This window comes from Gossypium raimondii, chromosome 1 (assembly GCF_025698545.1).
Source record: "Gossypium raimondii isolate GPD5lz chromosome 1, ASM2569854v1, whole genome shotgun sequence".
In the NCBI taxonomy this organism is placed as follows: domain Eukaryota; kingdom Viridiplantae; phylum Streptophyta; class Magnoliopsida; order Malvales; family Malvaceae; genus Gossypium; species Gossypium raimondii.
In genome coordinates this window covers 45066139-45090646 of record NC_068565.1, presented here as the reverse complement: position 1 = coordinate 45090646, position 24508 = coordinate 45066139, and the positions used below count along the sequence as shown (strand labels likewise).

The 24508-nt window shown below is 31.8% G+C and overlaps 4 protein-coding genes across 4 annotated transcripts; 1 reads left to right on the top strand and 3 right to left on the bottom strand.

Moving 5' to 3' along the window:
* The first annotated feature begins 14374 nt into the window (after positions 1-14374).
* On the top strand, positions 14375-17457 carry LOC105786014 (partner of Y14 and mago). The gene is made up of 4 exons (XM_012612255.2): positions 14375-14725; positions 15213-15329; positions 15746-15988; positions 17108-17457. The coding sequence occupies exons 1-4, from the start codon at positions 14534-14536 to the stop codon at positions 17249-17251; spliced, it is 696 nt and encodes a 231-aa protein (XP_012467709.1). The 5' UTR covers positions 14375-14533; the 3' UTR covers positions 17252-17457.
* Positions 17458-18293: 836 nt separating this feature from the next.
* Positions 18294-20285, bottom strand: LOC105786015 (uncharacterized). Its single transcript, XM_012612256.2, has 8 exons — positions 20128-20285; positions 19878-20043; positions 19703-19793; positions 19362-19420; positions 19200-19260; positions 19014-19104; positions 18844-18920; positions 18294-18754 (listed from the first exon to the last, which is right to left on the bottom strand). Exons 1-8 carry the CDS (start codon positions 20153-20155, stop codon positions 18638-18640), a joined length of 690 nt encoding a protein of 229 aa, XP_012467710.1. The 5' UTR covers positions 20156-20285; the 3' UTR covers positions 18294-18637.
* Positions 20286-22036: 1751 nt separating this feature from the next.
* LOC105787070 (uncharacterized) lies at positions 22037-22581 on the bottom strand. Its single transcript, XM_052624250.1, has 3 exons — positions 22491-22581; positions 22194-22410; positions 22037-22077 (listed from the first exon to the last, which is right to left on the bottom strand). Exons 1-3 carry the CDS (start codon positions 22536-22538, stop codon positions 22037-22039), a joined length of 306 nt encoding a protein of 101 aa, XP_052480210.1. The 5' UTR covers positions 22539-22581.
* Positions 22582-23136: 555 nt separating this feature from the next.
* Positions 23137-24302, bottom strand: LOC128031839 (uncharacterized). The gene is made up of 2 exons (XM_052624221.1): positions 23582-24302; positions 23137-23501 (listed from the first exon to the last, which is right to left on the bottom strand). Exons 1-2 carry the CDS (start codon positions 24300-24302, stop codon positions 23137-23139), a joined length of 1086 nt encoding a protein of 361 aa, XP_052480181.1.
* Between the last annotated feature and the right edge of the window lie 206 nt (positions 24303-24508).

Sequence of the window (24508 nt, the reverse complement as noted above, 5' to 3'; positions counted from 1 at the left end):
ACATATTTGAGCTTCTCATCACTATGCACAATTTCATAACCATATAAGCACAAAACCACAAAACGAATATAGATACAACAAAACTTACACTCAGAATTTAGAATAGGAGTTTAGGCTACTACTAAATTCCCAAATAACACATGACTCGTGCCTACGAGTAGCAAACCCAAACACTTACCACTTTATGCTTTCGCCGAAAAGTCGAAAGCTTAACTAACTTTTCCTTAACTCGTAGTAGGATCTAATGAATCGAGGCTTCACACACATTAATCATATAATAAACATAGTCAAATAGCAACCAAGAACTCACTTTAACTAACCAAAACACAAGCCTAAGCTAAGTTCTCATGTAACCAAAACCTTTAACATAACAAACTTTGAATTCGAATATCTCGGTCTATACTTAGTCTTTTCGCCTAAATCCGGTTCCATTCATCTTATAATTCACCTATGACTAGTTCCCAACCTTTAAACTACAATAAAATACTCAATTCATGGTATCGACTTTTTTGACATGTTTTATAGTTATTTTCTGAAAATTCATTAAAATGTTAGAAATTCTTAATGAAACTTCAAAGTTTAGAAACCTTTTAACTATATCAAAACTAATTGAAAAACACTTTGAAACCACGTTTTTACTCAAAATTCTGAAATCCACCATTAATGACCCAATTTTTGATTTTTATTTGAAACATGCGATTTGAGGGCTAATAATTCAATTTTAAGGACTAGATATTATGAAAAACTCATAAGGAATCAAAACATTACCTTTGATTGACGAAAATCAAACTTTTGACGCAAACCTGAAAAAACCCAATAACTTGAAAATGGTGAAATCAATGGAATTTTTAGGTGTTTTGAAGAGATTTTATAGAGGTTTAAGGCTTAGATAATAGTAGAAATCAAATGATCATAGTTTGGGAGTCAAAATTAAGTGGGAGAGCTAGGGAAATGAAATGGACCACAAGCACGATGAAGCGGGGAAACTAACGTGAAAACATGTTGGTGGGGGGAGAAATAGGTTCAATTTTAAAAATTGGTGAAACTATAACATAAATGCTCATAGTTTTGACTCTATTACAAATCAGTACTTTTCTAAAATTAAAGGTTTCCAAAGCATATTTTCAAAATTTGATTTGATTTTCTAAAAACTATAATCGAGAACATTATTGATATGCCTTGTCGTGAAATTCCGAGCACTCTAAGGCTAAAATTTCTAAAATACCCCTAAAGCTCTTAAGCCCTATTTTAAGGTGTTACAGAAACCCTCTGCATCAGATTTGAATAGGGACTAAACGAGGAAATTTTTTATGATATTTGTGGCACCAAAGATTCGAACTTAGTCATTCTGTCTACCAAAGCTCAGAGGTTAGAATTAATGATACAAGAAAAGAACAAGGTAAGAGATTAGGAAAGAGGAAAAAGAGGAGCGGCATGCTCATTTTCGATTCCCAAGGTTAAGAGAATCAAAGATGATGAAGGTTCTCTTTTACACTAGTACCAAGTCATCAACTTGATGGTTTCAGACGGAGCCATGATAGACGTCAAGCCATGTCTGTGGCTAGCATGGGTGGTTCGAAAATGATGACCATCCCTGCTTGCGATCAATGTGGGAAAATTCATGCGAGTATTTACTGGAAAACCTCGGATATTTATTAGGGAATGTTCGAAACGAGGTGATAGAGGCACTGAGCAATCTATTAGGGTAAATCGTGTGGCATAATAAGGGTCAAGAACCAAAGCTGCCGCGAGTTCGGGCTCCACCCAAGGAAATGCGAAAAGGATCACTGGTTGGTCAAGATCTAAAGCCTCGACTAGAGTTTATGTGATTCAAACCAATGAGGACATTGAAGTTCTAGATGTTATTTCGGGTAATTTTTCTTTGTTTGACATTATTATTCATGCGTTAATTAATCCGGGGCCAACCTATTTGTACATTTGCATTAAGTTGGTAGGTATGAAGAGTCTTAAAGTCGTTCCTACCGAAATAAATGTTTTGGTTACCAATCCCCTTGGTAAAAGTAGGTTGTTAATAGAATAATTCAAGACTGTCTACTAAAATTTTGTGGTCAAATGTTTTCGGCTAATTTAATACTATTGAGTTTTCATGAGTTTGATGCTATTTTGGGCTTAGATTGGTTGTCTAGGTATAATGCGGTTATTGAGTGTCATTTCAGAGATGTACAACTGTTAAATGTAGACGGTAATGAAGTGTTCATACCAAGAGTAAAACATGACATTAAAAATAATATGATCTCGACAATTTTAGCTTGGAGATTGATCTTGCAAGGTGAGGTTGCTTCTTTAGCATATATTTTGGATTTAACTGTAGTAGGGAAAGATTTTAGTTAGGTACCAATTGTGAGTGAGTTTCCAGATGTTATTTCGAAAGAGCTTTCAGGATTACTGCCTATCATGGATGTTGAGTTTCCAATTAAGATTACTCCTAGTATTGCTCTCGTTTCATGTGTTCTTTACTGAATAACGCCTTTAAAATTAAAAGAGATAAAGGCCAAGATGTAAGATTTTTTATATAGAGGATTTATTTTACCTAGTGTTTTGTCATGGGGTACACCGGTTCTTTTTGTAAAGAAAAAGGATGGGCCACTTCACTTGTGTATAAACTACCGCCAATTGAATCGGGTAACCGTTAAGAATAAATACCTGCTACCTAGAATTGAAGATTTGTTCGATCAGTTGGGTGATGCCAAGTTATTTCCAAAATTGATCTCGAATTCGGGTATTATCAAGTCAGAATTAAGAATGATGACATCCCAAAGACTACTTTCTAAACCCGTTATGGTCACTACGAATTCCTAGTAATGCCTTTCTATTGGGAAATGTGTCCATATTGTAGTAAACATGTAATTGTTTTTTATGCATTTGAACGATGAATAAATAAAGAAACTTAATTTCACATTTCACTATTATGTCTTTTGTGTTTGTATCTTTCATGTTTTGCATGCATAGCGAAATTGTGACAAGCAAATATTAGTTAATTGATTGTCTAAGTTCAAACTGATGATAAGTGGCACTATAAGAACGTTTACATTACGAGAAAGACAACTTACTTCAGTAGATAATCTAAATGAGTTCAAAATCCCGTAAAAGAATCAAAGTGAGCATTTGATTCAAGTATTTAGAAGGATTATTATGTCGTCTACAATTTTAATTAGAGAGATGACTAGTCTTGGCCATCAGAGCAGTTGACTCCACGGGGAGAGACATAGAGGTATTCATTGGAAGAATGACACATTGGTCTGGACCCAAGATGAATTAATTCTGAATTCGTTTGAAATTAATTCACTTGTGACGTTCATGGTGTGACTTACCTAAATCCCGAGTTAGTCACTGACCATGTGTATACAACTCATATACTTTGATATAAGTGAAGGTTTATGCTCTAAAAATGATCGAGCCCATAGCCGGTATGTTAGGTACATGACTTGTGTATGGCATGACTTTACTAGAAACAATGGAATTCATAGCTCGATTAAAAAGTTAACAATATCCTTTCATTGGCATTTTGTGGATTGATAAATATAGAACGTGACCACAGGTTGCTTATTCAATTTATCACACTCATTTGTTGACAGTGATCATATTAATCATTAAGAAGAACAATGGTGACAATGAGATAAAATAGGATTGTATTGAGTGAACAAATTTAACTCAAAAGAATCAATGGTATCATATGAGGGTAACACACGCATGTTGAGGTTATTAGACAAAGCAGTTGGATGAATTGCTTTTGTAAAGAGTATACAATACAGAGGTTTCAATCATGGTACTTCTTGTGGACTAACTTCATGATGCTTCTAGATATAATTACAATTACTCGAGCCTAATTGTATATGTCAGACTAGTCCATCCGCTAGTTCAACAAAAGCTCGATTGGACTGCATTTGAATCAGAAGAAAATTCTATGACTTTGGAAATAATTTAATTGAGTCGATTTATTCGATGCGGAATTAAATTGGGTAGTTGTGACAATTGTTCAACTAGATAATTTGATTAAATAATTTTCTTGAAAAAATAATTTGGAAAATCTTAGTGATTTTTTGGGAAAATTAATTAAATTAATTAAAATAAATATGATATTTTTGGAAATTAATTTTTCAGTTAGACCATTGGCTCAATGGGTAATTGGACTTGAAAATTAGACTTAAGATTGAAAATTAGACCCGAGAACCCAAAATCAAGACCACAAACGATTTGGTATGTGAAACCGAGTCGACGATCCAATCGATGGCTGGATCAGACCGGTCGAGCCGTCATTGGCTCGGATTGAACCAGCTCAGTGGTGTCGTAAGGGTGTCACTCCTGTGATTGTACCACCAGAAATAGCAATGTCGACGTCTACAACGGCGACATTTTGGTGGCTGGCGGTGGTTCTTCAGTGGTTGAGCAATGGAAAAATCATACTTCTACTGGGACTTTATCGAATAATTTGATTTCAGATTAACTATTCTAAAAATAATATTATTTTAATAGTTTTAATATTAAATTAAATTAAATACTTATCTTGATAGTATTTTATTAATTTACTATTAAAGTAATTATCTTAATATTAAATTAAATTAATATTTATCTTGTAAATAAATATTCTATTAATTTAATAGATATAATGTTAAATTTAATCTAATATTTATCTTGATATGTATTATATTAATTTATTATTAAAATGATTAAGTTTAATCATTGGTAGCTGTCGTTTACGACTACCGAATTAAATCCGCTATTCAATCAACATTAACTGGTAATATAGGGTAAATAGAGAATCGTCCCACGAAGAAGCCTGCGTTAAATCTATTTGAAGAGAGTTGTGATTAAGGAAATGTAAAATGCATGCGAGAAAGAAAAAAATGGGCGTTTATGTTTCTACATTTGCTAAAAATAATCTAAGGTAGCAAAAAAGTTTTAGTTCAAATTGTGAATGCTGAAAAATTATCAAATTAAAGAGAAAGAATGCTTAGTTATCGGCGCCTTAATCCACCAAGCACAAGTCTTTTGTGACTTTAAATTATTTTAATAGACTAAATCAGCAGCAAGGCTGAAAAATCACTTACGAAGCGACTTCCTATCTCTAGTAAATTTTATTCAATTAAAAAACATTCATAATTGAGAATCTACCTTTAATTCTCTCTTCGTTTACTAATTAAAGGTGCATTAGTATTTTAGAGACTTCACCTTGCATTAATCAAAGAAAAAAAATCCTCCAACGACTTCTAAAATTAAATCCGTAGTTGCTTTAATTAGCTGCAGACCAATTAATCATCACCAACTCTAAGTCTAATTAAGAAATTCGATCGCTCAATTTGCACTTAGATGATTTTGAGAAAATTCCTAAATTAAATAGGTGATCAATCTAATTGATTTAGAAAAATTCCTTAAACGATAAAAACAAGCAATTCAAGAATGCCAAATTCGAATTTAAAACAAAATAAAATTTCAAATTCCTTGTGCTAGGTTTCATAAGTGTCTAACTAAGCGTAAGTAATTTAGCCACTCATAGCAGGTAAAACAAGGCAAGAATCAATTGTAAACAACATGAAGTACGAACTGAATCTTGGAAGAGAAAACTTCTCAAATCGTCGAGCTTCCCTCTTCTCTACTAGCTGAAATTTTGGGCTGCTACTCCAACTGCTTGATCGGCTTTCGCTGGTCCAATTAGAGATTTTGCTTGCTCGAGTTCCACGCCCTTCTGCTCTGTTCTTCTCTATTTTTTTTTGACGCCTTTTTCAGCTGCTGGTCACCTCTATTTATGGAATAATAATAACGTTCAACAATTCAAAACAAAATTTAATCTTATCCCCCTTGATCCCAGCTGAACCCGTCGCATAAAAATAGCTCCAGCCTACTAGAGTTTTACTTTAATTAAACTTCTCAAGGCTGATTTGATTCCCTTGATTCGATTAGAGTCGGCCACCGCTAGCAAGAAGGAAATTTGGAGAATTAATAATAATTCCCTTGTCGACCGGTTGTACATTCGGCCTGCTGCTCTTCTATTGGACCGAATTTTCTTCTTTTGTCCCAATGTCAATTTAATTTCTTCAAAACCAGCATATGATCATCCTCATCCAGCAGCTTTATTCATGCAAATTAAATTCTAAATTGACCCCATACGGACATCCAAATGTCCCTGACCTGCGAATGGCTTAAAATTTAACATTAAATTATTGAATTGGAGCAAAAATACATTATTACGGCATGGAATGTACTTGATGTAATTTAGACTAATTTAAAATTCAATTGCTCAAAGATTAATCAATAATTTAAATAATTTAGTTGAATAAATCAAGCTGAAAATTGAACTTAACAATTATAGTTGAACTCTCTAAACTCTCTCTATATAAAGAGAGTCATGGGTCATCATTTGTTGTCACATTTGTTGCTAGAGCAACTACAATTAATTTCATATCGATTGAACATTTTTATCCAAGCTGTTAACCTCATTGCACCTTTATTACATGACTTACAAACAAATTTGAGCTTCATATGAGCCTACGCTCTCTTAATGATCTTTAGTTGTTCAATGACTAATTTATAAAGTTTCAATCTATCAAGTTGATGTCACGACTTTAGGGGTCCATGTCGTGACATCACTCACTGAATTTGGCTTTTCGCGACGAGAAGAATCAAATGTTGTGACGTGTGTTCTGTTTCCATGAAAACCATACATTTCAATTCACAACACCTAAATCAATACTCATTTAGCACTTTTCAACCAATTCAGCCAACATATTATTCATATTCATCCATTTCCAGCCTCAAACATTACATAACTCAACTTAAAACAAAATCAAACATAACTAAGTATGCAAAAATTAACAAGGTGATAAAAATCCATCAAATGTTTCCATTATAATTCTTTCAAAAACATAATTAATTTAGCCCTATGTACATGCCATAAACTATTGCCAAAATCAAAATCATACTCTCTTCCAAGCTTCAGTATGTGATGAGATGAGTAGAGGTTGGTTTTTACTCTAGAACTTCAAATCTAATCTTCACCTATGTATTAGAAAAATAACGTGTTAAGCTCGTGAAAGCTTAGTAAGTATATCAAGAATTAAAATTTTCATTTAAAATTTAACCAATGCAAATGTATATAAGCTCATGAATTAATACAATCATTCATGAAATTAATTAGAAAAAAACTATAGTGCAATCTCAAGCTTTCAATTCATAAGTCACTTACCAAACTCATTGTTAAATTTACTTACCATTAAAATTTATAGTCCAATTGTAGACTCAATAGAACATATAGGATATGTGTAAAAATCAATAATTTGCACTGAAGTGTCATTGTCTCATGCACCAAGGTGTCACTGTCACTTACACAAAAGTGCCACTATCACTTGCGCGCATGAAAATTTCCTAATGGCATTTCATTTATATCCTTCTAGTTCTCATTTTTTCTACTTGGGCATTTAAATATTTAATTTCATTACATTCTTTCAACCAATAAAAGCCATTCAAACTTTACTCTTAATACAATTTAGTCCTTATCTACAAAAAAATCAACAATCATCAAATATCACTTGACATTTATTTTATCATTATTTAACACTTCACTTATGAACTTATCTAGTTATCTATTTCACTTATCTAACTTTTATATACTTTGCAATTTAGTCCTTTTCTTCAAATTCACTATACATAAGTTATTCAATGTCTTAAGAATTCATCTTCATTTTCAAATAAATCCAATAATATGCATCAACATTTTCTTATATAAATAAATCCCATAAACATTACTAAAAACAATTTAAAAAATTTCACTTAGATTTTAATTAGTTTAAGTAAAATTCTTAAAGTACTTACTATTAAATGCTTGGAATGAGCTCTTTTCTTCTTCCTTCCCTCTTTTGTTACTTTATTTCCCTTATCAAGCCATTGTTGTTCAACTCTCTTCTCTTTCTCTTCATTAACATAAGACACATACACAAGATTTAATATCAAAACAATGATCACATATTATTTCCATGCATTTTTAATGTGATAAACACGAAATCCTTCAGAAAACTTCATCATCCTTATCTAATTTCTCTTTTCTTTCTCCTCAAATGTGCACAGTAAAACTTAGCTTGCCATGAGGTTTCTCTATTGATTTCGCTAAAAATCTATAGAATAAATTTGAATTTTTGAGCTTGAAAAGGTTGAAAATGGTAGAAAACAGACTAAAAGAAAGAAAATGAAAGTTGGCTAAGTGTGAAGATGGAAGTGACATGAGAGGGAAGTGATGAAGATGATGATGGAAATATTTTTTCTACATCTTTCTATATTAAAATCTATTTAATTTAGTATTTTAAAATTTTAATAATATTTAATTTAATAAAATCTAAAATCATCATACAAATCAAGTGGTTCATATTCACTTTCAACCGCATCCACACTTTATTCTACTTTCTTGGTTAAATTGCACTTCTTGTCCTTTCTATTTTTCCCATCCATCTAATCTAGTCAATACCTCAAATTAATTTCTCTCTATTCAAAAGCCTTTTAATTTCCTTTGGGATTCAACTACCTTCCCTACTAACATTAATAATTTCTATTTTATCTACTTCAAAAATTCTAACACATGCAAGTTTCGAAATGGCACTATTCTTATCTTAAGGGGTGTTAGGCATGTTACATTAAGAATATCCTATGAGGGTAATACACTTCTGACAAGGTCATTGGACAAGCACTGATCACGTAGCTTTCGTAACGGTATGTACTTGGGGAAAGCTCAATCACAATACTATAGTAGGATGACTTCATAACTAAATGAGTTTATAATTAATAGGCGAAAAACTAGAACTTAATTATAAATCAATTGAGCCCTAATTACATATGTTCAATCGGTCCTGCCGCTAGCTCGTTGAAACCAGAAATGAATTGCATTTAAAATCAAATGAACATAAATGGATAGAAATGATAAAGTTGGAGAAATGAATTACATTTGGAAATAAATGTGGTTTCTCACTAGTATGGAAATGATTTGAGAATTAATTTAAAATTTAAAATTATTATTTAATCAAATAATTGTAGTTCAAAATGGAAGTAAGTTAATTGGTCACTTTGAATCCATTGAATATGAAAATTAAATATATTTTCTCATTAATTCTTTTACGGTAAAGTTGTCATGACTTAACGAAATTAGAATTGGGTTGAAAAAATTATTTAATTGGAAATTTAATTTAATAAATAATATTTATTTTGGGAAATAGAAAAACGTGTGTTGGGTTGGATTAAATTATAAAGTGTAAGTTAAAAGTTCAAGAAGCACATATAATTGGACTCAATACAGGATAGGCCCAAAACCCCTCATAATGTGTATGAGGGGTGGCAACCCTAGTATAATTAACTAGGGTTAGTTGCCCCACTTTCCTAGTTGAACTAGGGGACTTATTCAACCAAAATTCTTCTATCTCTCACTATAAATAGATGACACTAGTAGAGTTATTTACATACAAGTTTACACATAAATTTTCAGTATTGTTATTTTGCCTGAAAATAGTCAAACTTTAAGTATAAATTCTATTTTTTGGGAATAACAATTCTACCAGTTTCTATTGAGAGAAAGATTTACTTTCCTACTAAAATAAGAAAATTGTTTCTAGTTTTGTGTTTGATTCGTGATCTTTAAGCCTACACTTGAATCAATTCGTGGTAGAAGAATAGCGGAGAAGGTCATTCGGTTGAAATCTAGGAACGAAAAGGATCCCTCTTGCACAAAGCACAGGTGCTTTCCGAGAAAATTTTGTTTCTATAAATATCATAAATCGACTCGATTTTTAAAATTTTTAGTTTTTTGTTGTGACAAAAAAACGTTTTCAAACCGGATTTTTTCCAACATTGGGACCTAGTGCTCTTAGTGTAGTATTTTCATCTAATAATACTTGTATTTTTCAAACAAATTGGTTTAATAAAACATTTTTTAATTACATTAATACCCTTTGTATATTTTCCTCGATATTTTAGCACATAAAGAAAAATTAAAGCAAATATTGGCTCGCTGATTATCTAACATTTAACTAATACTAAGCGGTATTATGTAGTCGGATCGTAATACAGAAAGATAGCTTGTATTAGAAGATGAACCTAGACATGTATTTGTCTAATTGGAAATGAACAAACCGATTAAAAGATTAATATATCGTCTATCAAGTACAATTAGAAAGATGCTTTGTCTTGAGCAATAAAGCGAATGACTCTCAAAAGATAGAGACATAAATGTGACTGACTAGACTGACAATACATCAAACATAAGCATAATAGATTCTAGGTTTGTTTATGGATTTATTCTCCTGTGACATTCATAATATGGCATACCTTAATCTTGAGTGGATGATGGACTATGTATGCGTGACTCATATACTTTAATGTAAGTACAAGCTTGAGTTCAAATAGATAAGGAATCAAAAGTCGGTGTGTTGGGTATTCGACTTATGCAGCATGTAGCATCATTCACAATAGTGGAATTCATAGCCCAACTAATGGGTAAATGATATTCTCTTATCGGCATTACATGATAGGTGAAAAGTAAACGTGGTCACGAGTCTTTTGTCTATGTGATAAATGATTTGATTACTATTTGATAGTAATTGACTTTCATGAAAGAAAATATAATGCTTATCATGAGATAAAATACGATCATATTGGGAGAACGAATTTATCCCAAAAAGATTAAGGATATCCTATGATGGTAACATACTTATGATAAGGTCATCGGACGAGCACTGGTTAAGTGGCTTTTGTAATGGTATGTAACTAGGGACAGTTCAATTATGATATTATAGTGGAATGACTATGTGACTAAATAATTTTATAATTAATAGGCGAAAAACTAGAACTTAATTATAAATTATTTGAGCCCTAATTATATATGTTCAATCGATCCATCCGCTAGCTTGTTGAAACCAACAATAAATTGCATATAAAACCAAATGAACAAAAATGAATGAAAATGATGAAGTTAGAGAATTGGGTCGCATTAACTAATGAATGTGTTTTCTCACTAAGCTCTTAATCTCTCAGTTACTCTCAATAATCTTTAACCTAGACAAAACTTAAGTTTATATACTACTTAAAATTTTGCTTACATAAGAGTTATAATCTAATCACTTTTAAACTAAAAATCTGCATAAGATAATACTTTCATAAGAGTCCTGATGTGATCCAATGTCTCCAACTATAAAAATTGATTTTACTTGTTCTACAAGTAACCTGACTCAATCCTCAAGAAATTAATCTTCAAGCCTTCAATTTCAACTCAATTGGTCTTCAAGTTATGGACTCTAATTTGTCCAAATAATTCCACAACAGATACACAAGCTTGACAATGAAACAGTGCTTGAAGTTGTGGCCACTGTTTCAACCACAAAATTATCCTTACTTTCAAATTTGTCAACATATATAAACATGACAAAGCTGAACTTAAAAATGATACTTATTTGTGAAAATATAACATCCTATTTGTTATATATTTTAAAAATGATTCAAGTCAAAGTTAATTATGAAAATAAATAATGTATGAAAATTTAAAATTAGTGGATGTATGAGAAACATATTTAATTTAGTATGTAATAATTGAAACATACTTATTTGTCTTATGATTCAATGTGCTTTCTTTTTTGTCATTCTTAAATTTGGGTAGAAGGTGACTAAAAATATAATCATCTAAATTGAAGTATGCATCACTAAGCTTTATGCTTAATAAGGTTGGATTGTTTTTCCACATATAAGTAAGAAGATGGAAGAACAAAAAAATCAGCAATAAGCTCTTTTTCAGCGTCACAAGGCAAAGGATATTGCTTTTTGAAATAAATTAAGCTAGATATGAATATATTTGGTGATTTGATTTTTGAATATTTAGTAAATATGTATCCTTGATCACAATATAAAGACAATTGTTAGAGTGTTACAAAGTTGTTTATGGCTTGATTAGTTGTGCTTTGATTGCTTTTGATATGACATTTGGCATATACATTGATTTGTATCATGTTTTCTTTGCATTTTATAATACCAAAAAGAGAGAAACAGAGGAAATTTGTATAGGAACTTTATGCATAAATGTTTTTGAACAATATCGTTATAAATTATGATCATATCTGCTTTTTTTGTCACAATACTTAGAACTACCCATAGCTCCTCCCCAGCCCATAAATAGGAAGATAATGTGCTTCAGCGTACTTAAACCCACGTCCTCCTGTATAAGTAATAATATCCATGCCAATTGAGTTAAGACTCAATTGGGAACTTTATGCATAAATGTTAAATTTTGTGAATTATGAACTATTGTATAAAGCCTTTGTGTCATTGAAATTTACTTTTGCTAAATTTCCATGTTCTGTTGTTGAAATCAAATAACATTTATTAAAGGGAACCTTTTTTTGAAAGTATTTATATGATGTAGGAAAGTTTTCAAATGAAAATGTTTCTTAAAGTTTGTTATATGCAAAGGAAAAATTGTTAGCTTTGATTTAGTAAGCTTTTAGTATAACAAATATTTAAGAATGAAATTACATATCATTCCCAGATCATTTCGTGGAAAATTTATTTAAAAATCTCATAAAACATTTTCAAACCTTCAAATTTCAAATTTCAAAAGCATTTGTTTAAAATGTTTGATATGTTTCTCATGTTTTTAGGTTGATCAAAATCCATCAATGTGTTTTCAAAATGATTTTATGAATTTTGAATACAAAGATCAATTCCAAAGGATCTTAAAAGTTATTCCCCTCTAAAAGGGTAAAATATCAGTCCCGAGATTAATTTCTTAATCTAACGGGTGACAAATTTTTACTTTCTCTAAACAAGAGTTTTAAGGGTTCCAATAATAATATTCGACCTCCAACGACTCTAAACATCTAGAAATCAATTCCTTGGTACAAATGGATCAATGGGTACATATCCAAGAATCAAATGAATTGAATTAGCAAGAAATTACAAGAAAGCTTCATTTTCTTGTATCTTTTCTCGTACAAGTTCTTAATCTATCTTGTTAGAGCTCAAAATTTGTATCATCACACCTTAGAGGTTTCATTGTCTACATCAAAATATCTTTGTAAAAAGGAGAAGTTCCTAGTTGAAGCCTTGAAAGTTTAGAGTAATTTCAATTTTAGCCATTGTAAAAAATATGAGAGGTTTCTTCAAAAAGATAGAGGTTGTAAAGGTTATATTTTAGATTCAAAGGTATCAATTCAAGTAGAGCTATAAGAGAGGATGTAGACAAACCAAACCGAACCTCTATACACCTTTGTGCTAGATTTTAATTTTCCTTCATTTTACTTTGAATTATTGCATTAATTGATTTGATTTCTAAAAAATAGTTTAAAATTCCATCTCCCTTAAAAGCTAAAATTTTCTGACCACTTTTTTAAGGAAACAGTTCAATCGCCTCTAGATTCATTCACCACTTTTAAAGCTAACACATCATTCTCGGGCTTTTAAGGTTCTTGAGGCTGCAATGTACAATTTGGAAATCCCAATAGTAGGAAGGTGGAAATGGGCGGATAAGTTGAGGCTAGGCGAAGGTTGGTGAAATGATGATGTTTGCAAATTGGTATGATTTTTAAATTTGGGCTTCGTGTTTAAATTTGCGAGGATGGGGCTTAAGGTTTTTGGTTTAGTTTAACATTGCTTCTCAAAAGTGATTTTAGGCCAAAAAGTACTTTTGAGTAAAGTTAAAATTTTTTGCTTCTCCTTTTGGCTAAAAAAAGTGCTTTTGCAAAACTTTTTTTTATTCCAAAAGAACTTTTGAAAAGCTCAAAAGTATCTTGTTTAACAATGCTTTTATCTTAAAAGTGTTTGCTTCTTAAAAGTAATGTTAAACTGGCCCTTTAAACCAAGTAGATACATGATAAGAAGGTGAGCTCTCTTGTGGTCTTTTCTGAACAAAGGTGACATCGAAATAGAATTTGAATGTATGTTTGGCTTTATTAGGAGAGGAACACAAAAGCTGCGAAAAAGAAGAAAAGGATATTATGCGGAAAAAAAATTTCACCTAGGCATACATGTGTAAAAAAAATTCACCTAGACATATTGCACTCTCAAAAAGAGGATTCAGATTCGAATTTTAAAGACGACATTATTGGGAGGGATAGCTACGAATCCCAAACATAAATCGTAAAACGGCCATGAAATATATCAAAAAAATAATTAATTTGTAACTTTACATATTTATATGATTAAAATAAAAGCGTCTAATAGTTGGATGGAGAATGGTGTAATTTATTTTACCATTAATATTCGTTGGTTAATACTTCACCAGAAAAGGAAAGTTAAAGGGACAAAAATTGAAATATAACCATTTTAAGGGATCAAAACGCAATTATAACATTTGCATTTAAGTACTCGAAAACAAAACAAACTTTTTAGTAAAAAAAATCGTTCTTTCAATTTTAAAATTCTTACAGCTTTTGAGCTGATTGATAGGATTTTAAAATAATAAATGCATTTTGATTGATTTCACGAACTGAAGCAGTAATCAGAGTCACAAAGATCAGAGCAAAACCAATCGATTAATTTCAAAAACATTACATCAATGGCTAGCAATAATGTAGGAGGAGAAGAGCAATTGCAGAAGATGGCGGAATTGAGCAAAACCCTAAAACAAGGAGAAAGAATTCTGGCGCCCACCCGAAGACCCGACGGCACCCTCCGCAAACCCATTCGTATTCGGGCCGGGTATGTTCCCCAAGAGGAAGTCGCCATTTACCAGTCTAAAGGTGCCCTGGTATGTCATATGTCCATTTATATAATATGTGCATTTCCGTGCATGTAAAATTTCATCTTTTGGCTTGTTTTAGTGATTAGAATTTGAGGAATAGGAAAAGGGTGGCATCAAATTTTGTATTTTACTTTTTATGTGTATGCCTTGCTTGTGTTTATGCATGGATTGATGGATGATGGATGAAACTTGTTTCCGTGTTTATATTTGGCGTTTTGGAATGTGGGGAGTTTTTGCTTTTGGATTTATGGGTGAGTTTTATAGCTAAAAAGATAATGTTAAAAGTACTTGATTTTCTATAATCTGCTGTTGAATGTGTATACCTTGCTACCAACCATTAGTACTCTGACTGTGCCATTCAGCTAAAGTCTAGTAGAGACTTCGTTCTTTGGGGTTATTAGATTCTCTGTTTTAGTTCATGGAATTATCTCCTGCAATTTGTTGTTGCCTTTTTTTTAAATGACATTGATGTTTGTTTTAATTGATGATGCAGTGGAAAAAGGAGATGGCATCACAAGTAGTGCCTCCAGGTTATGATCCACCTGCAGATGCAAAACCAAAGACCAAGTCGGCAAAGAGAAATGAACGAAAGAAGGAGAAACGGCTACAAGTATGAAGCTTGTTGCTTTTTTTTCTTTCATGAACTTCCATTTAATTGTTTTTCCAATTTTGGCTCATTTCATTTTCTTGCTTGGTTCATTAAACTATATCATAAGAAAAATGTTTCATTTCTCATCCCTTCTGTTAAACTTCAGTTGGCCTAGATTTACATGTTAGCCTTGTGTTTTATCTCTAATTTTCTCCTTTGCCACTTTCGCCCATGCATGAGCCATGGTTCATTTCATGCTTCCAAGTAGATCGTCATTTTCTTTTCTTGCTTGGTTCATGCACCATCGCGAAGAGGCAAACATGATATAGTTTGTTTAGTGAGATACAAGCATCTAGTCTTGCCATTTTTCTAGACTATAGGCAAGAAGATCCGTGCATTAAAACTTAGCATTTGATTTACCAATTTACTTATGGCAGGCTGCTCTTGAAAAGGGTAAGAACTTGGAAGAAGTGTCAGATGACGAGAATACAAGAGAGGATGTACCCGAGGAAGATCTAGATGGTTCAAAGTCTGCTAAATCATTGACATCTCAGATGAGTGATCTTGCATTTTCCCCAAACCCTGTATCAACCTCGCCTCCCTCAAACACAGTGGAGGCCTCAGATGCTGGGGCACCAGTTCTAGATCTTGATAAAAAGATTCGAGCACTTAAAAAGAAGGTACGGCTCATTTCACGTTTGTATTAACATGTAAAAGAATTTGTCCATCACTATAGTACATCATAACAAACTCTTGAAGAAAGAAAAATTCACATGTCATTTCTATGTAAAAATCTTTATCTAAAATTAAATCTGTCCTTTAAGCTCTAGAGGCAGAAGACTCATCACTAATCATCTGTTATGGGAGGAGACCAAATTGAAAATTACTTTTTAAGGTTTAAAATAAATAAAGAGAATGACAAACAGAAAAAAGGTATAATCATATTTCCACATATCCATATTAATAAAATGTTCAATTTCTCTTTGCTAACTGACTTCATATGCATTTACTTGACGATTTTTTGTGCATTTGGTTGGCATGACCATATGGCTTAACCTCTTTATATGGTGCAGAGTTTTTGAAAAAGGTTCTAAAAGGAAGAGTAAAATATGACTCGCCACACTACTTATTACTGTAATGCTTGCTTAATTTTCTTCCAATCACGTATAGTTTATGCTCTTTTTGGGGCTGTGACTTGTGAGTATAATGAAAGTCACTGCTAACAGTTTACTTTTGGTGGTGCATATCCCTCTCACTTATTCTCTTGCTACGGGTTTCCGTATTTGAATTAATCTGGAGTCCTACTTGTTCTTTCTTTCCTTTTGGAATTAGATGCACTCCATGAGAGGCTCTGAATAAGATTCTGGTTTTTGTGCAAGGATGTATGTTTGTTTGCACTAATATTAAGAGAAGCTTGTTTATGCAGAAAACATATAGAGTGATTAATTTGATGTATACCTCTAACTTATGTTGCACATATCAGAGGACTTAAAAGATTATAATTAAATGTTTGACAACTCTTTCATTGATATATGCATTGCTTATGCAAGTTTCAACTTTAATTTGTTCCTAAGCATGTGTAACGACCTTTGAGTGACTTCAGCATGGAATTGCTTCTTTACTTCAGTACTGGCATACTGCCAATTAATTGCTTACATTTGTATCCCTCCCATTCCTTGGATGTAGCGTGATGGTTTTATGGTTTTCCCGGGTCTTGTTTTAAATCCGATATGCTTTCAATAACTAAACTATCAAGCTTTGTTTGTCTGATTTACCTGAATATTGGGTTGCATATGCAGATTCGGCTAGCAGAAGCTCAACAACAGAAAACACCACAGCAAGATATGAAGCCAGAACAGTTGGAAAAGTTGGCAAAAGTGGAAGGTTGGCGTGAGGAGCTAAAGCTTTTGGAGGGTAAAAAGGCTGAATTGGCTGCATTGTGAGTTTTACGTTTCCATCTCTGAAGAAACCGTGTGGTTCATTTACAATTTTATGGGATGCAAAAAAGAAAAAAAAAACTGCATTTTGGAACAATGATCAATCTATCAAGTTTTCCTTCTGAAATTGGCATGTCAGTTTGCGTTGTTGCATATGACCATGTTTAATCAGTACTCTTGTTCCCCTGCCATTGCACATCGATGATTTGATACCCCTACGGTTCCTCTTTAGCTTTGCTAGTTTTTTCTTCTATACTATAATTAAAAACTCTTGCTATTATGAGTCAATTCGAGGTCAATTTAATTATGAAATTATTAGAACATTTTTATTTTAAAAGATAACTATTATTATAAAAGTATTTTCATTTTTTATACTTTCTTCTAATTTTCAGATAAAATTGAAAAATAAATTCATGTAAAAGAACCTTGTCACTCTAATAATAATAATTTATTAATATATCCTTATAAATATTTTTCTACCATAAAATATTGTTATTCATCCAATAGAGAGTGAAAATCTATTTATTATTAAATCGTTTATTGATTTGACATCCTTATCAATTTAACTAAAAAATACTCAACTTTTCTTTAAAGTAACAAATAGTACTTTTTTAATATTTTTATATAAAATTTATATATTAAAAAGACTATCTAAACTCAGAATGAATCTCAAAAAAAATTTATACTTACAAGGTCTACAAATCTTAATTTAGACATTTCAATTAAAGCTTTAGGCTTCTCTCTCTTAATTGTCATTTTAACCTGTCTTACCCATTTGTAAAAGGAAAAATGGGAACTCGTTTAGATTAGCAGTGGTTCAGATAATAAATGGTAAAAGCAACATAGTTGCAGGCCATACCACATTAGCATATCATCCGCAAATTACACTTGGACAGTGGAGCTTACTTTAGATTAACATTGATTGCGACACCAAATACCTCAGTATACATCTTTAGAGCTGAGAGTATACCTAGCAAACTGTGTATCATTACCATGTTTTCGTTTTTATTGAAAACCGCAATTCGCTACTCATACTGAAGATCAACCATTTAATAGAACACTGCAATTCATTACTGATACCGAAAATCAACCATTTAATAGGGGTGCAATTTCATATACCCCGCTAGTCAAATGTAGATTAAATACTATAACATAAGATTTTACAGAGGTAAGCACTTAAAAAGGCAAACATATTAAAACATATATCAAAATCTAGTGCAATAATTGCAGAATAATACCAGTCAATGAAACACTCAAAGACTTCAGTAACCTGAAATCCAGACAAAACTGTTAAACAACCAACACCAATGCCGCAGCTGCATTTTACTCGTTAACAACAAGATGTCAGTATCCAAGAGATGATATTTGAATATTCACTCTGGAAATGATGGTTTAGGCACATTCTACGTCCGATTCGTCTAGTCCTTCTTTATAAAGCTCAAAATCCTCAGGGCTCCATCTGCATATCAAGTTTAGCCGGAAAGTAGCCATCTTGATCCCCAACAAGCGCTGCAAATAACACCAACAACATTTGAGTTCCAATAAACAAAAACATCATCTGAGCATATCAAGTTCGAAGGTATGAAACATGAACGCACCAGTATCCGAGCAGACTCAGGTGACAAAGGTTTTCCTTCCTCACAGACAACAAAGTCTGAAACAAGTTCTACAACACCTGTATCACCATAGATCAAGTTATTACGCAAATTCAATCGATATATACACCATACATGTATGATGCATAAAGCCTAAGAGACAGATATCTGACCTTTGTTCAACCGAACAGGCATGCCTTGCTTGCGCAAAAATGGCTCCATCTCATGTGTGAACTGATCCAAAGGACCTTCCAAAAGTTCCACCTGGAAATGGTAGAAAGTAAATACAAGCCTGAAGGTTAATAATCAAGTATCATAAACAACGTGATGTGGAATAATAAGAGCTTGTCTTTCTCAACCTTTTCAGTTGCAATGGTTCCTGTCCTTGCAAAGTCATTTTCTTCAAATTTATTAAAGCAGCTGCACAACAATGGGAAATAAGGAAACCGAAGAAAGATAAACAAGTGAAGCTGAATTCGAACCACAACAGCCTAACCAGTAGTAAGATAGGACATTGTTACCTTTCGACTTCATCTCTAGGCATGTTGGTAAGAAAAAGTCCAGCATCCCCACGCAGAAGCTTTAAAACAATTCAACAATGGTAATAATTATAATAAAGAAAAGCAACACAACGCAAACATCAATGACAAAGAAACATGTATAAATAGGATTATTATCTTATACACTGCCAGTGGAATCAAAAACCTCACAAGCAGGTCTGGATTGACGCCTAAACACAATAAAATAATAATTAAAGAAAGACCCGTCATCATCCTAGACCGGCTTGTGGATTTTTTTTTACTCCAAGGGCAGTTGATAGAAAAATTACCCATATAAATATATAAAAGTTATTGCAGTGTACCTTAGAGACTTTGTAAAGACCTGGTCTAATCTCATCAGAAACAGAACGGCCTAGTGCAACTTGCATAACTTTATTCGAACCAAGGAAAAATCTAAAGTAAAACCCAAACAAATTTTAATATAAAATAATCAACGAAAAAAAGGTGAAAATGGGTTATGGAAATTAAAATTATTACCTGCTGGTAGGTTTGAGCTTCTCTCTAAACTCTTTGAATTTAAGATTTCTCATGTTCTCGAAAGAGAAAACATAGATGGAATTGTAATCTTCCGCAGCTTCCCTTATGGAATTCACAATTGATTCTTTATGTTCTTTACCCTTCTTCTTTGTCTTTGATAATGAAACTGTAAGTACCATAAAATTCAAACATTTTCAGAACTTTATAACACCTAAAGAAAAAAAAGGTGAAAGATTAAAAGAAGACAAACCTATTTTGTTACGCTTGGACTTCGGCATCTTCGACGATTAAGGTTTGTCTAAAAGAAGAAGAAAAAACCCCAAAAAAGCGACTGCGTTGCCCTGCTTATGCAACTCCAAAAAGGGTTTTTCAATGTTAATCCAGTTCTAGATTTGTTAGGGTTTTTAACATTATATAGGGGCGGTTTTTATTTTTAAGGATAGAATCGGGTCTGGTGGAGGAGTTCGGGTTATATGGTTATTGGATCAGCCCAAAATTTTTCCAGTTGTTTCGATTATGGGCTTTTCATTGATGCCCACTCTTTTATCTAGGCGAGGTTTGGATCAGTTCGAGCTCGAATATGTTACAAACCTGAATATTTTTTAATTCAAATTTTTCGGGCTCAGGTCTTTTTAAATTCGGGTTCAAGATTGAGCCGAATAGGTTCTAACTGATTCAAATCATTTTTAATTTCAAATGTAATAATTCATTTTACATCTATACAATGACAACACAATTCAAATTTGCTTTATAAAAAAACATAATATATATATATATATATAAAATAATGTTCTTTTATAGAAAATAATTAAAGTGTTTATTGAATGTAAAATTTATTCTTCTATGATATTATGTGAATTAACAAAATATCTTTTATTGTCCATTATTAGATTATATCAACAATTAATTTTGTTATCTTTCTTATTAAATATATAAACCTAATAATCATATTCTAAAATATCAAATATATTATACTAAGCCCAAATCTCAAGTCCAATAAATTAACCACAATATCCAAACACAATTTGTATGCAAAATCTAATTTAACAAAATGTAATACTTTTAATAATATTTCATGTGGGAGGAATCCACTTACACTGTGTAAAAGCGAAACTAAAGTAGTTTTACAAACTTTCGTAATTATTTATATAATTAATATTTTTACGATCCAACCGTTATATTTTATAGTCTCTTCATGTAGACCATGCATGTCAAATTTGATGTAAATTTAAAACATCTAACTATTTTTTTCATGTAAAAAATTCAACCATTGGACATATATTAATATATATAGAGAGAGTATTCTATATTCGTATGATAGATATATCGGATTGGTTCGAAAATTTACATGCATAATAAGTACAATTATATTGATAAATTCAATGGTTGGATGTAAATAATTATAAAAGTGTGTAAAACTACTTTAGTTTTTATATTGTGTAAGTGGATCACCTTTATGTATTGATAGTTATAATTATAAACATGTATTTTAATATACTAAAGGGTTTGTTTGTTTGGCAGTAAAATGTTTTCCGTAAAATGATTTCTGGAAAATGTTTTACTTTTCTGTAAAATGATTTACTGGAAAATATTTTCTGGTGTTTGGTAAATCTGTGTAAAATATTTTCTCATTGTTTGGCGATTTCAAAAATATTTTCCGGAAAAGTTGTTTTACATATATTAATATATATTAATAAATTGTTTTTACATATATTGCAATGATTTAATTATAATAATACTCAATTATTAAGCTACAATATTAATCGTTATAAATTGAAAAAACTAATATCAAATAAATTATTTGTAATTGTGTTAAAAAACAAGTATTGAATAATTATAAATTGCTTCAAAACCACAATGAGTACTAGAAATAATAATATTATCCAAATACATAATTAATGGTACACCACATAGTAACAACATTGTCTAGTGCATAATATTACACCACATATATCCAAATACATAATTAATGGTACACCACATAGTAAGAACATTGTCCAAGTGCATAATATTACACCACATAAATGTATCAATATCTTCAACCCTGAGAAAATTTTTGAAGCCAAATTTTTTTATGCTTCTTTTTTTTAACTAAAAAAAGTTTGGCCTCTGATTCATGACTCCTTAGATAATCAAGCACAGAACACAAGAAGTCTTCATCAAATCCTTCTTCCTCCATCGACATCACTTGTTCGTAAAGCTGTGATGTATTATCGGCAGTAAATTTTTCCAAAGCATTAGCAATTTTGCCAAGTTGTTCACCCACAAATTTAATTTGTTCATCAACGAGACTTTCTTGACCACTTTTTCTTTTACGTTTGGATGTGTCAAATGAAGATACATTTGTTCTTACCTCTTCAGCCTCTTCATTGTTGCAGTCTACAGGCATTGAATCTTCATTACCATCATCCAAATCTATGTCAGCAAATGTTCTGGCAAAACTCCTTGTTGCCATATCTTTGCCAACAACCACAGCCATTTCATCATAATGATCAATGCTTTTATTCAAAAATGGTTCATACTTCTTGTGTGCCTGTTGGATATTATACACAATTAGAATAACAAGTAAAAAACAATTGAAATATACTTAACATATATATATACATATATTACCATCACTGTTGCATCATATGTCGCTCTATCACATGTGATCATTTTCATGTTATCATCCCATCCAAAACCACTTTCACCTCGAATTTTGCATATAATCGCCTTTGGTTTTTATCGTCCTCAAATGATTTTCCACATGCTTCGCATCGCATTGGACTTGGAATCTTTCTGAAATGGCGTCAACAACTCGATTAATAGAAACTGCTCTGAAAGTATTAGAAGGTTTATTTCCTTTTCAAGCCTCCTCTGCTAGAATTTCAAGGAAAACATGTTCCATCGGTTTTGTCCACCTTGCTTGGAGGTCCCTTCTTTGTTTCCCTTACCCATTCTACAAAATAAATTCAACCATTTCAATATCCAACAAGCTTAAAACATAATAATAAATTCAATATCCAACAAGCTTAAAACATAATCAATATCCAACAAATTCAAGACATATATCAAAATCCAACAAACTAAAATTTCAATATCATTATCCAACCAACATTTACAAAAACAACATTCAAAAAATTTTAATACTAAAACATACATAACATAGAAACAACAACCTTAAGCCCTAAACTTAAATATTTCTAGCCATATAATCAGTCCACATAGTTTGTGCAATTCCATCTCTCTTAGCAGACCATTCTCTTGCTTCTTGTCTTTCTTATCGCTCCGTGAGAGTTGATATTATCAAATCAGACTCAGACGCCTCGTATAATCCTTGATTAAGTAAATCACTAGGATCAACTCCCATTATATGATTATGAATGATACAACAAGCCAAAACTATATCTACTTGAGTTTGAAAATTCCAAAATGGTTCAGCATCTAATACACGAAACCGTTTCTTCAAAATCCCAAAAACACGTTCAACAGTGATTCGTAATGATAAATGACGAAGATTAAAGAGTTCCTTTGCATTTTCAGGCCCTTCAGCACCAAACTCTTTTAAATGATATCGGACACCACGATATGGGGTAATACATCCATTTCGGATGCCATATCCAGCATCAGCAAGATAATATTTACCTACAATTTTACAATACATAATTAATACTAATAAATTATGACCTTATTAGAACTATTTGCTGTTTTATGATAAATATTACCTTCCGGAATTCTTAATCCTCCTGGACGTGAAAGTGCATCACTTAAAATACGAGAATCATGTGCACTACCTTCCCAACCAGCTAGAACATAGGAAAATTTCAAATCAAATGTAATGGCAGCCAATACATTTTGTGTCGTCCACCCTTTACGACTACGAAATCTTCCTTGCATGCTAAGTGGAACGGATGCACGAATATGAGTTCCATCTAATGCTCCAATACAATCTTTAAAATAAGGATAAAACCTTGGATTGTTTCTAATTTTACTAGGAGTTGACTCATCAGGTAATCTAATAACTAGTCTATACAATTTCAAAATAGCTCTCAATACAATCCTAAAGTAACGGTGAACTGTCTCAGTTGATCTATAATATCTAGATCCAATCACTCGAAACCTTACATTATGACCAATTATATGTAAAAATATAATTACTTGCTCCCTAATATTCACAGATTTTGTTGATTGTAACAAATGATTCCTACTAAGAATATCACACAAATTAAAAAAGGATATCGGTCTCATCCTTATCACATCAATACAATGCTGGTCACCACTATATAAAATACTATTAATATAATTTTCTCTTTCATAATCTCGATTCACACGAGGGCGAGAAGCAATTTCCTTCCTAGTTTCTAATTTTTTAATCCAAAGAGTCCCAAAAGCTAAAACTAAAGCCACGACTCCGACAATTGCAGTTTGATGTTGATTACGATCCATCTACACAAAATAATGCCACACAAATATATGATCACTACAAAAAGATGCAAGATTTTCATAAGATCACATAAAGTTACCATGACTAAGAGTGCATACATACATATCAAGCTAATTATAATTGAAAGTACCACTTAAAATGAAAGCATGAAAAATGAAAGCATGAAAAATGAAAGCATTGAAAGTACCACTTATAACTGAAACAAACT

What these genes read in the sequence shown, in the direction of transcription:
- LOC105786014 (XM_012612255.2), top strand. Translation starts at nt 14,534, where the DNA reads ATGGCTAGCAATAATGTAGGAGGAGAAGAGCAATTGCAGAAGATGGCG. An exon ending in ACCAGTCTAAAGGTGCCCTG is followed by an intron (nt 14,726 to 15,212) that starts GTATGTCATATG and finishes TTGATGATGCAG; the next exon opens with TGGAAAAAGGAGATGGCATC. An exon ending in AGAAGGAGAAACGGCTACAA is followed by an intron (nt 15,330 to 15,745) that starts GTATGAAGCTTG and finishes TACTTATGGCAG; the next exon opens with GCTGCTCTTGAAAAGGGTAA.
- LOC105786015 (XM_012612256.2), bottom strand. Translation starts at nt 20,155, where the DNA reads ATGCCGAAGTCCAAGCGTAACAAAATAG. An exon ending in CCTAGAGATGAAGTCGAAAG is followed by an intron (nt 19,261 to 19,361) that starts GTAACAATGTCC and finishes ATTGTTGTGCAG; the next exon opens with CTGCTTTAATAAATTTGAAG. An exon ending in GAACCATTGCAACTGAAAAG is followed by an intron (nt 19,105 to 19,199) that starts GTTGAGAAAGAC and finishes TACCATTTCCAG; the next exon opens with GTGGAACTTTTGGAAGGTCC.
- LOC105787070 (XM_052624250.1), bottom strand. Translation starts at nt 22,538, where the DNA reads ATGAAAATGATCACATGTGATAGAGCGACATATGATGCAACAGTGATG. An exon ending in CATATGATGCAACAGTGATG is followed by an intron (nt 22,411 to 22,490) that starts GTAATATATGTA and finishes AATATCCAACAG; the next exon opens with GCACACAAGAAGTATGAACC. An exon ending in TTCATTTGACACATCCAAAC is followed by an intron (nt 22,078 to 22,193) that starts GTAAAAGAAAAA and finishes AATACATCACAG; the next exon opens with CTTTACGAACAAGTGATGTC.
- LOC128031839 (XM_052624221.1), bottom strand. Translation starts at nt 24,302, where the DNA reads ATGGATCGTAATCAACATCAAACTGCAATTGTCGGAGTCGTGGCTTTA. An exon ending in AGGATTAAGAATTCCGGAAG is followed by an intron (nt 23,502 to 23,581) that starts GTAATATTTATC and finishes GTAAAATTGTAG; the next exon opens with GTAAATATTATCTTGCTGAT.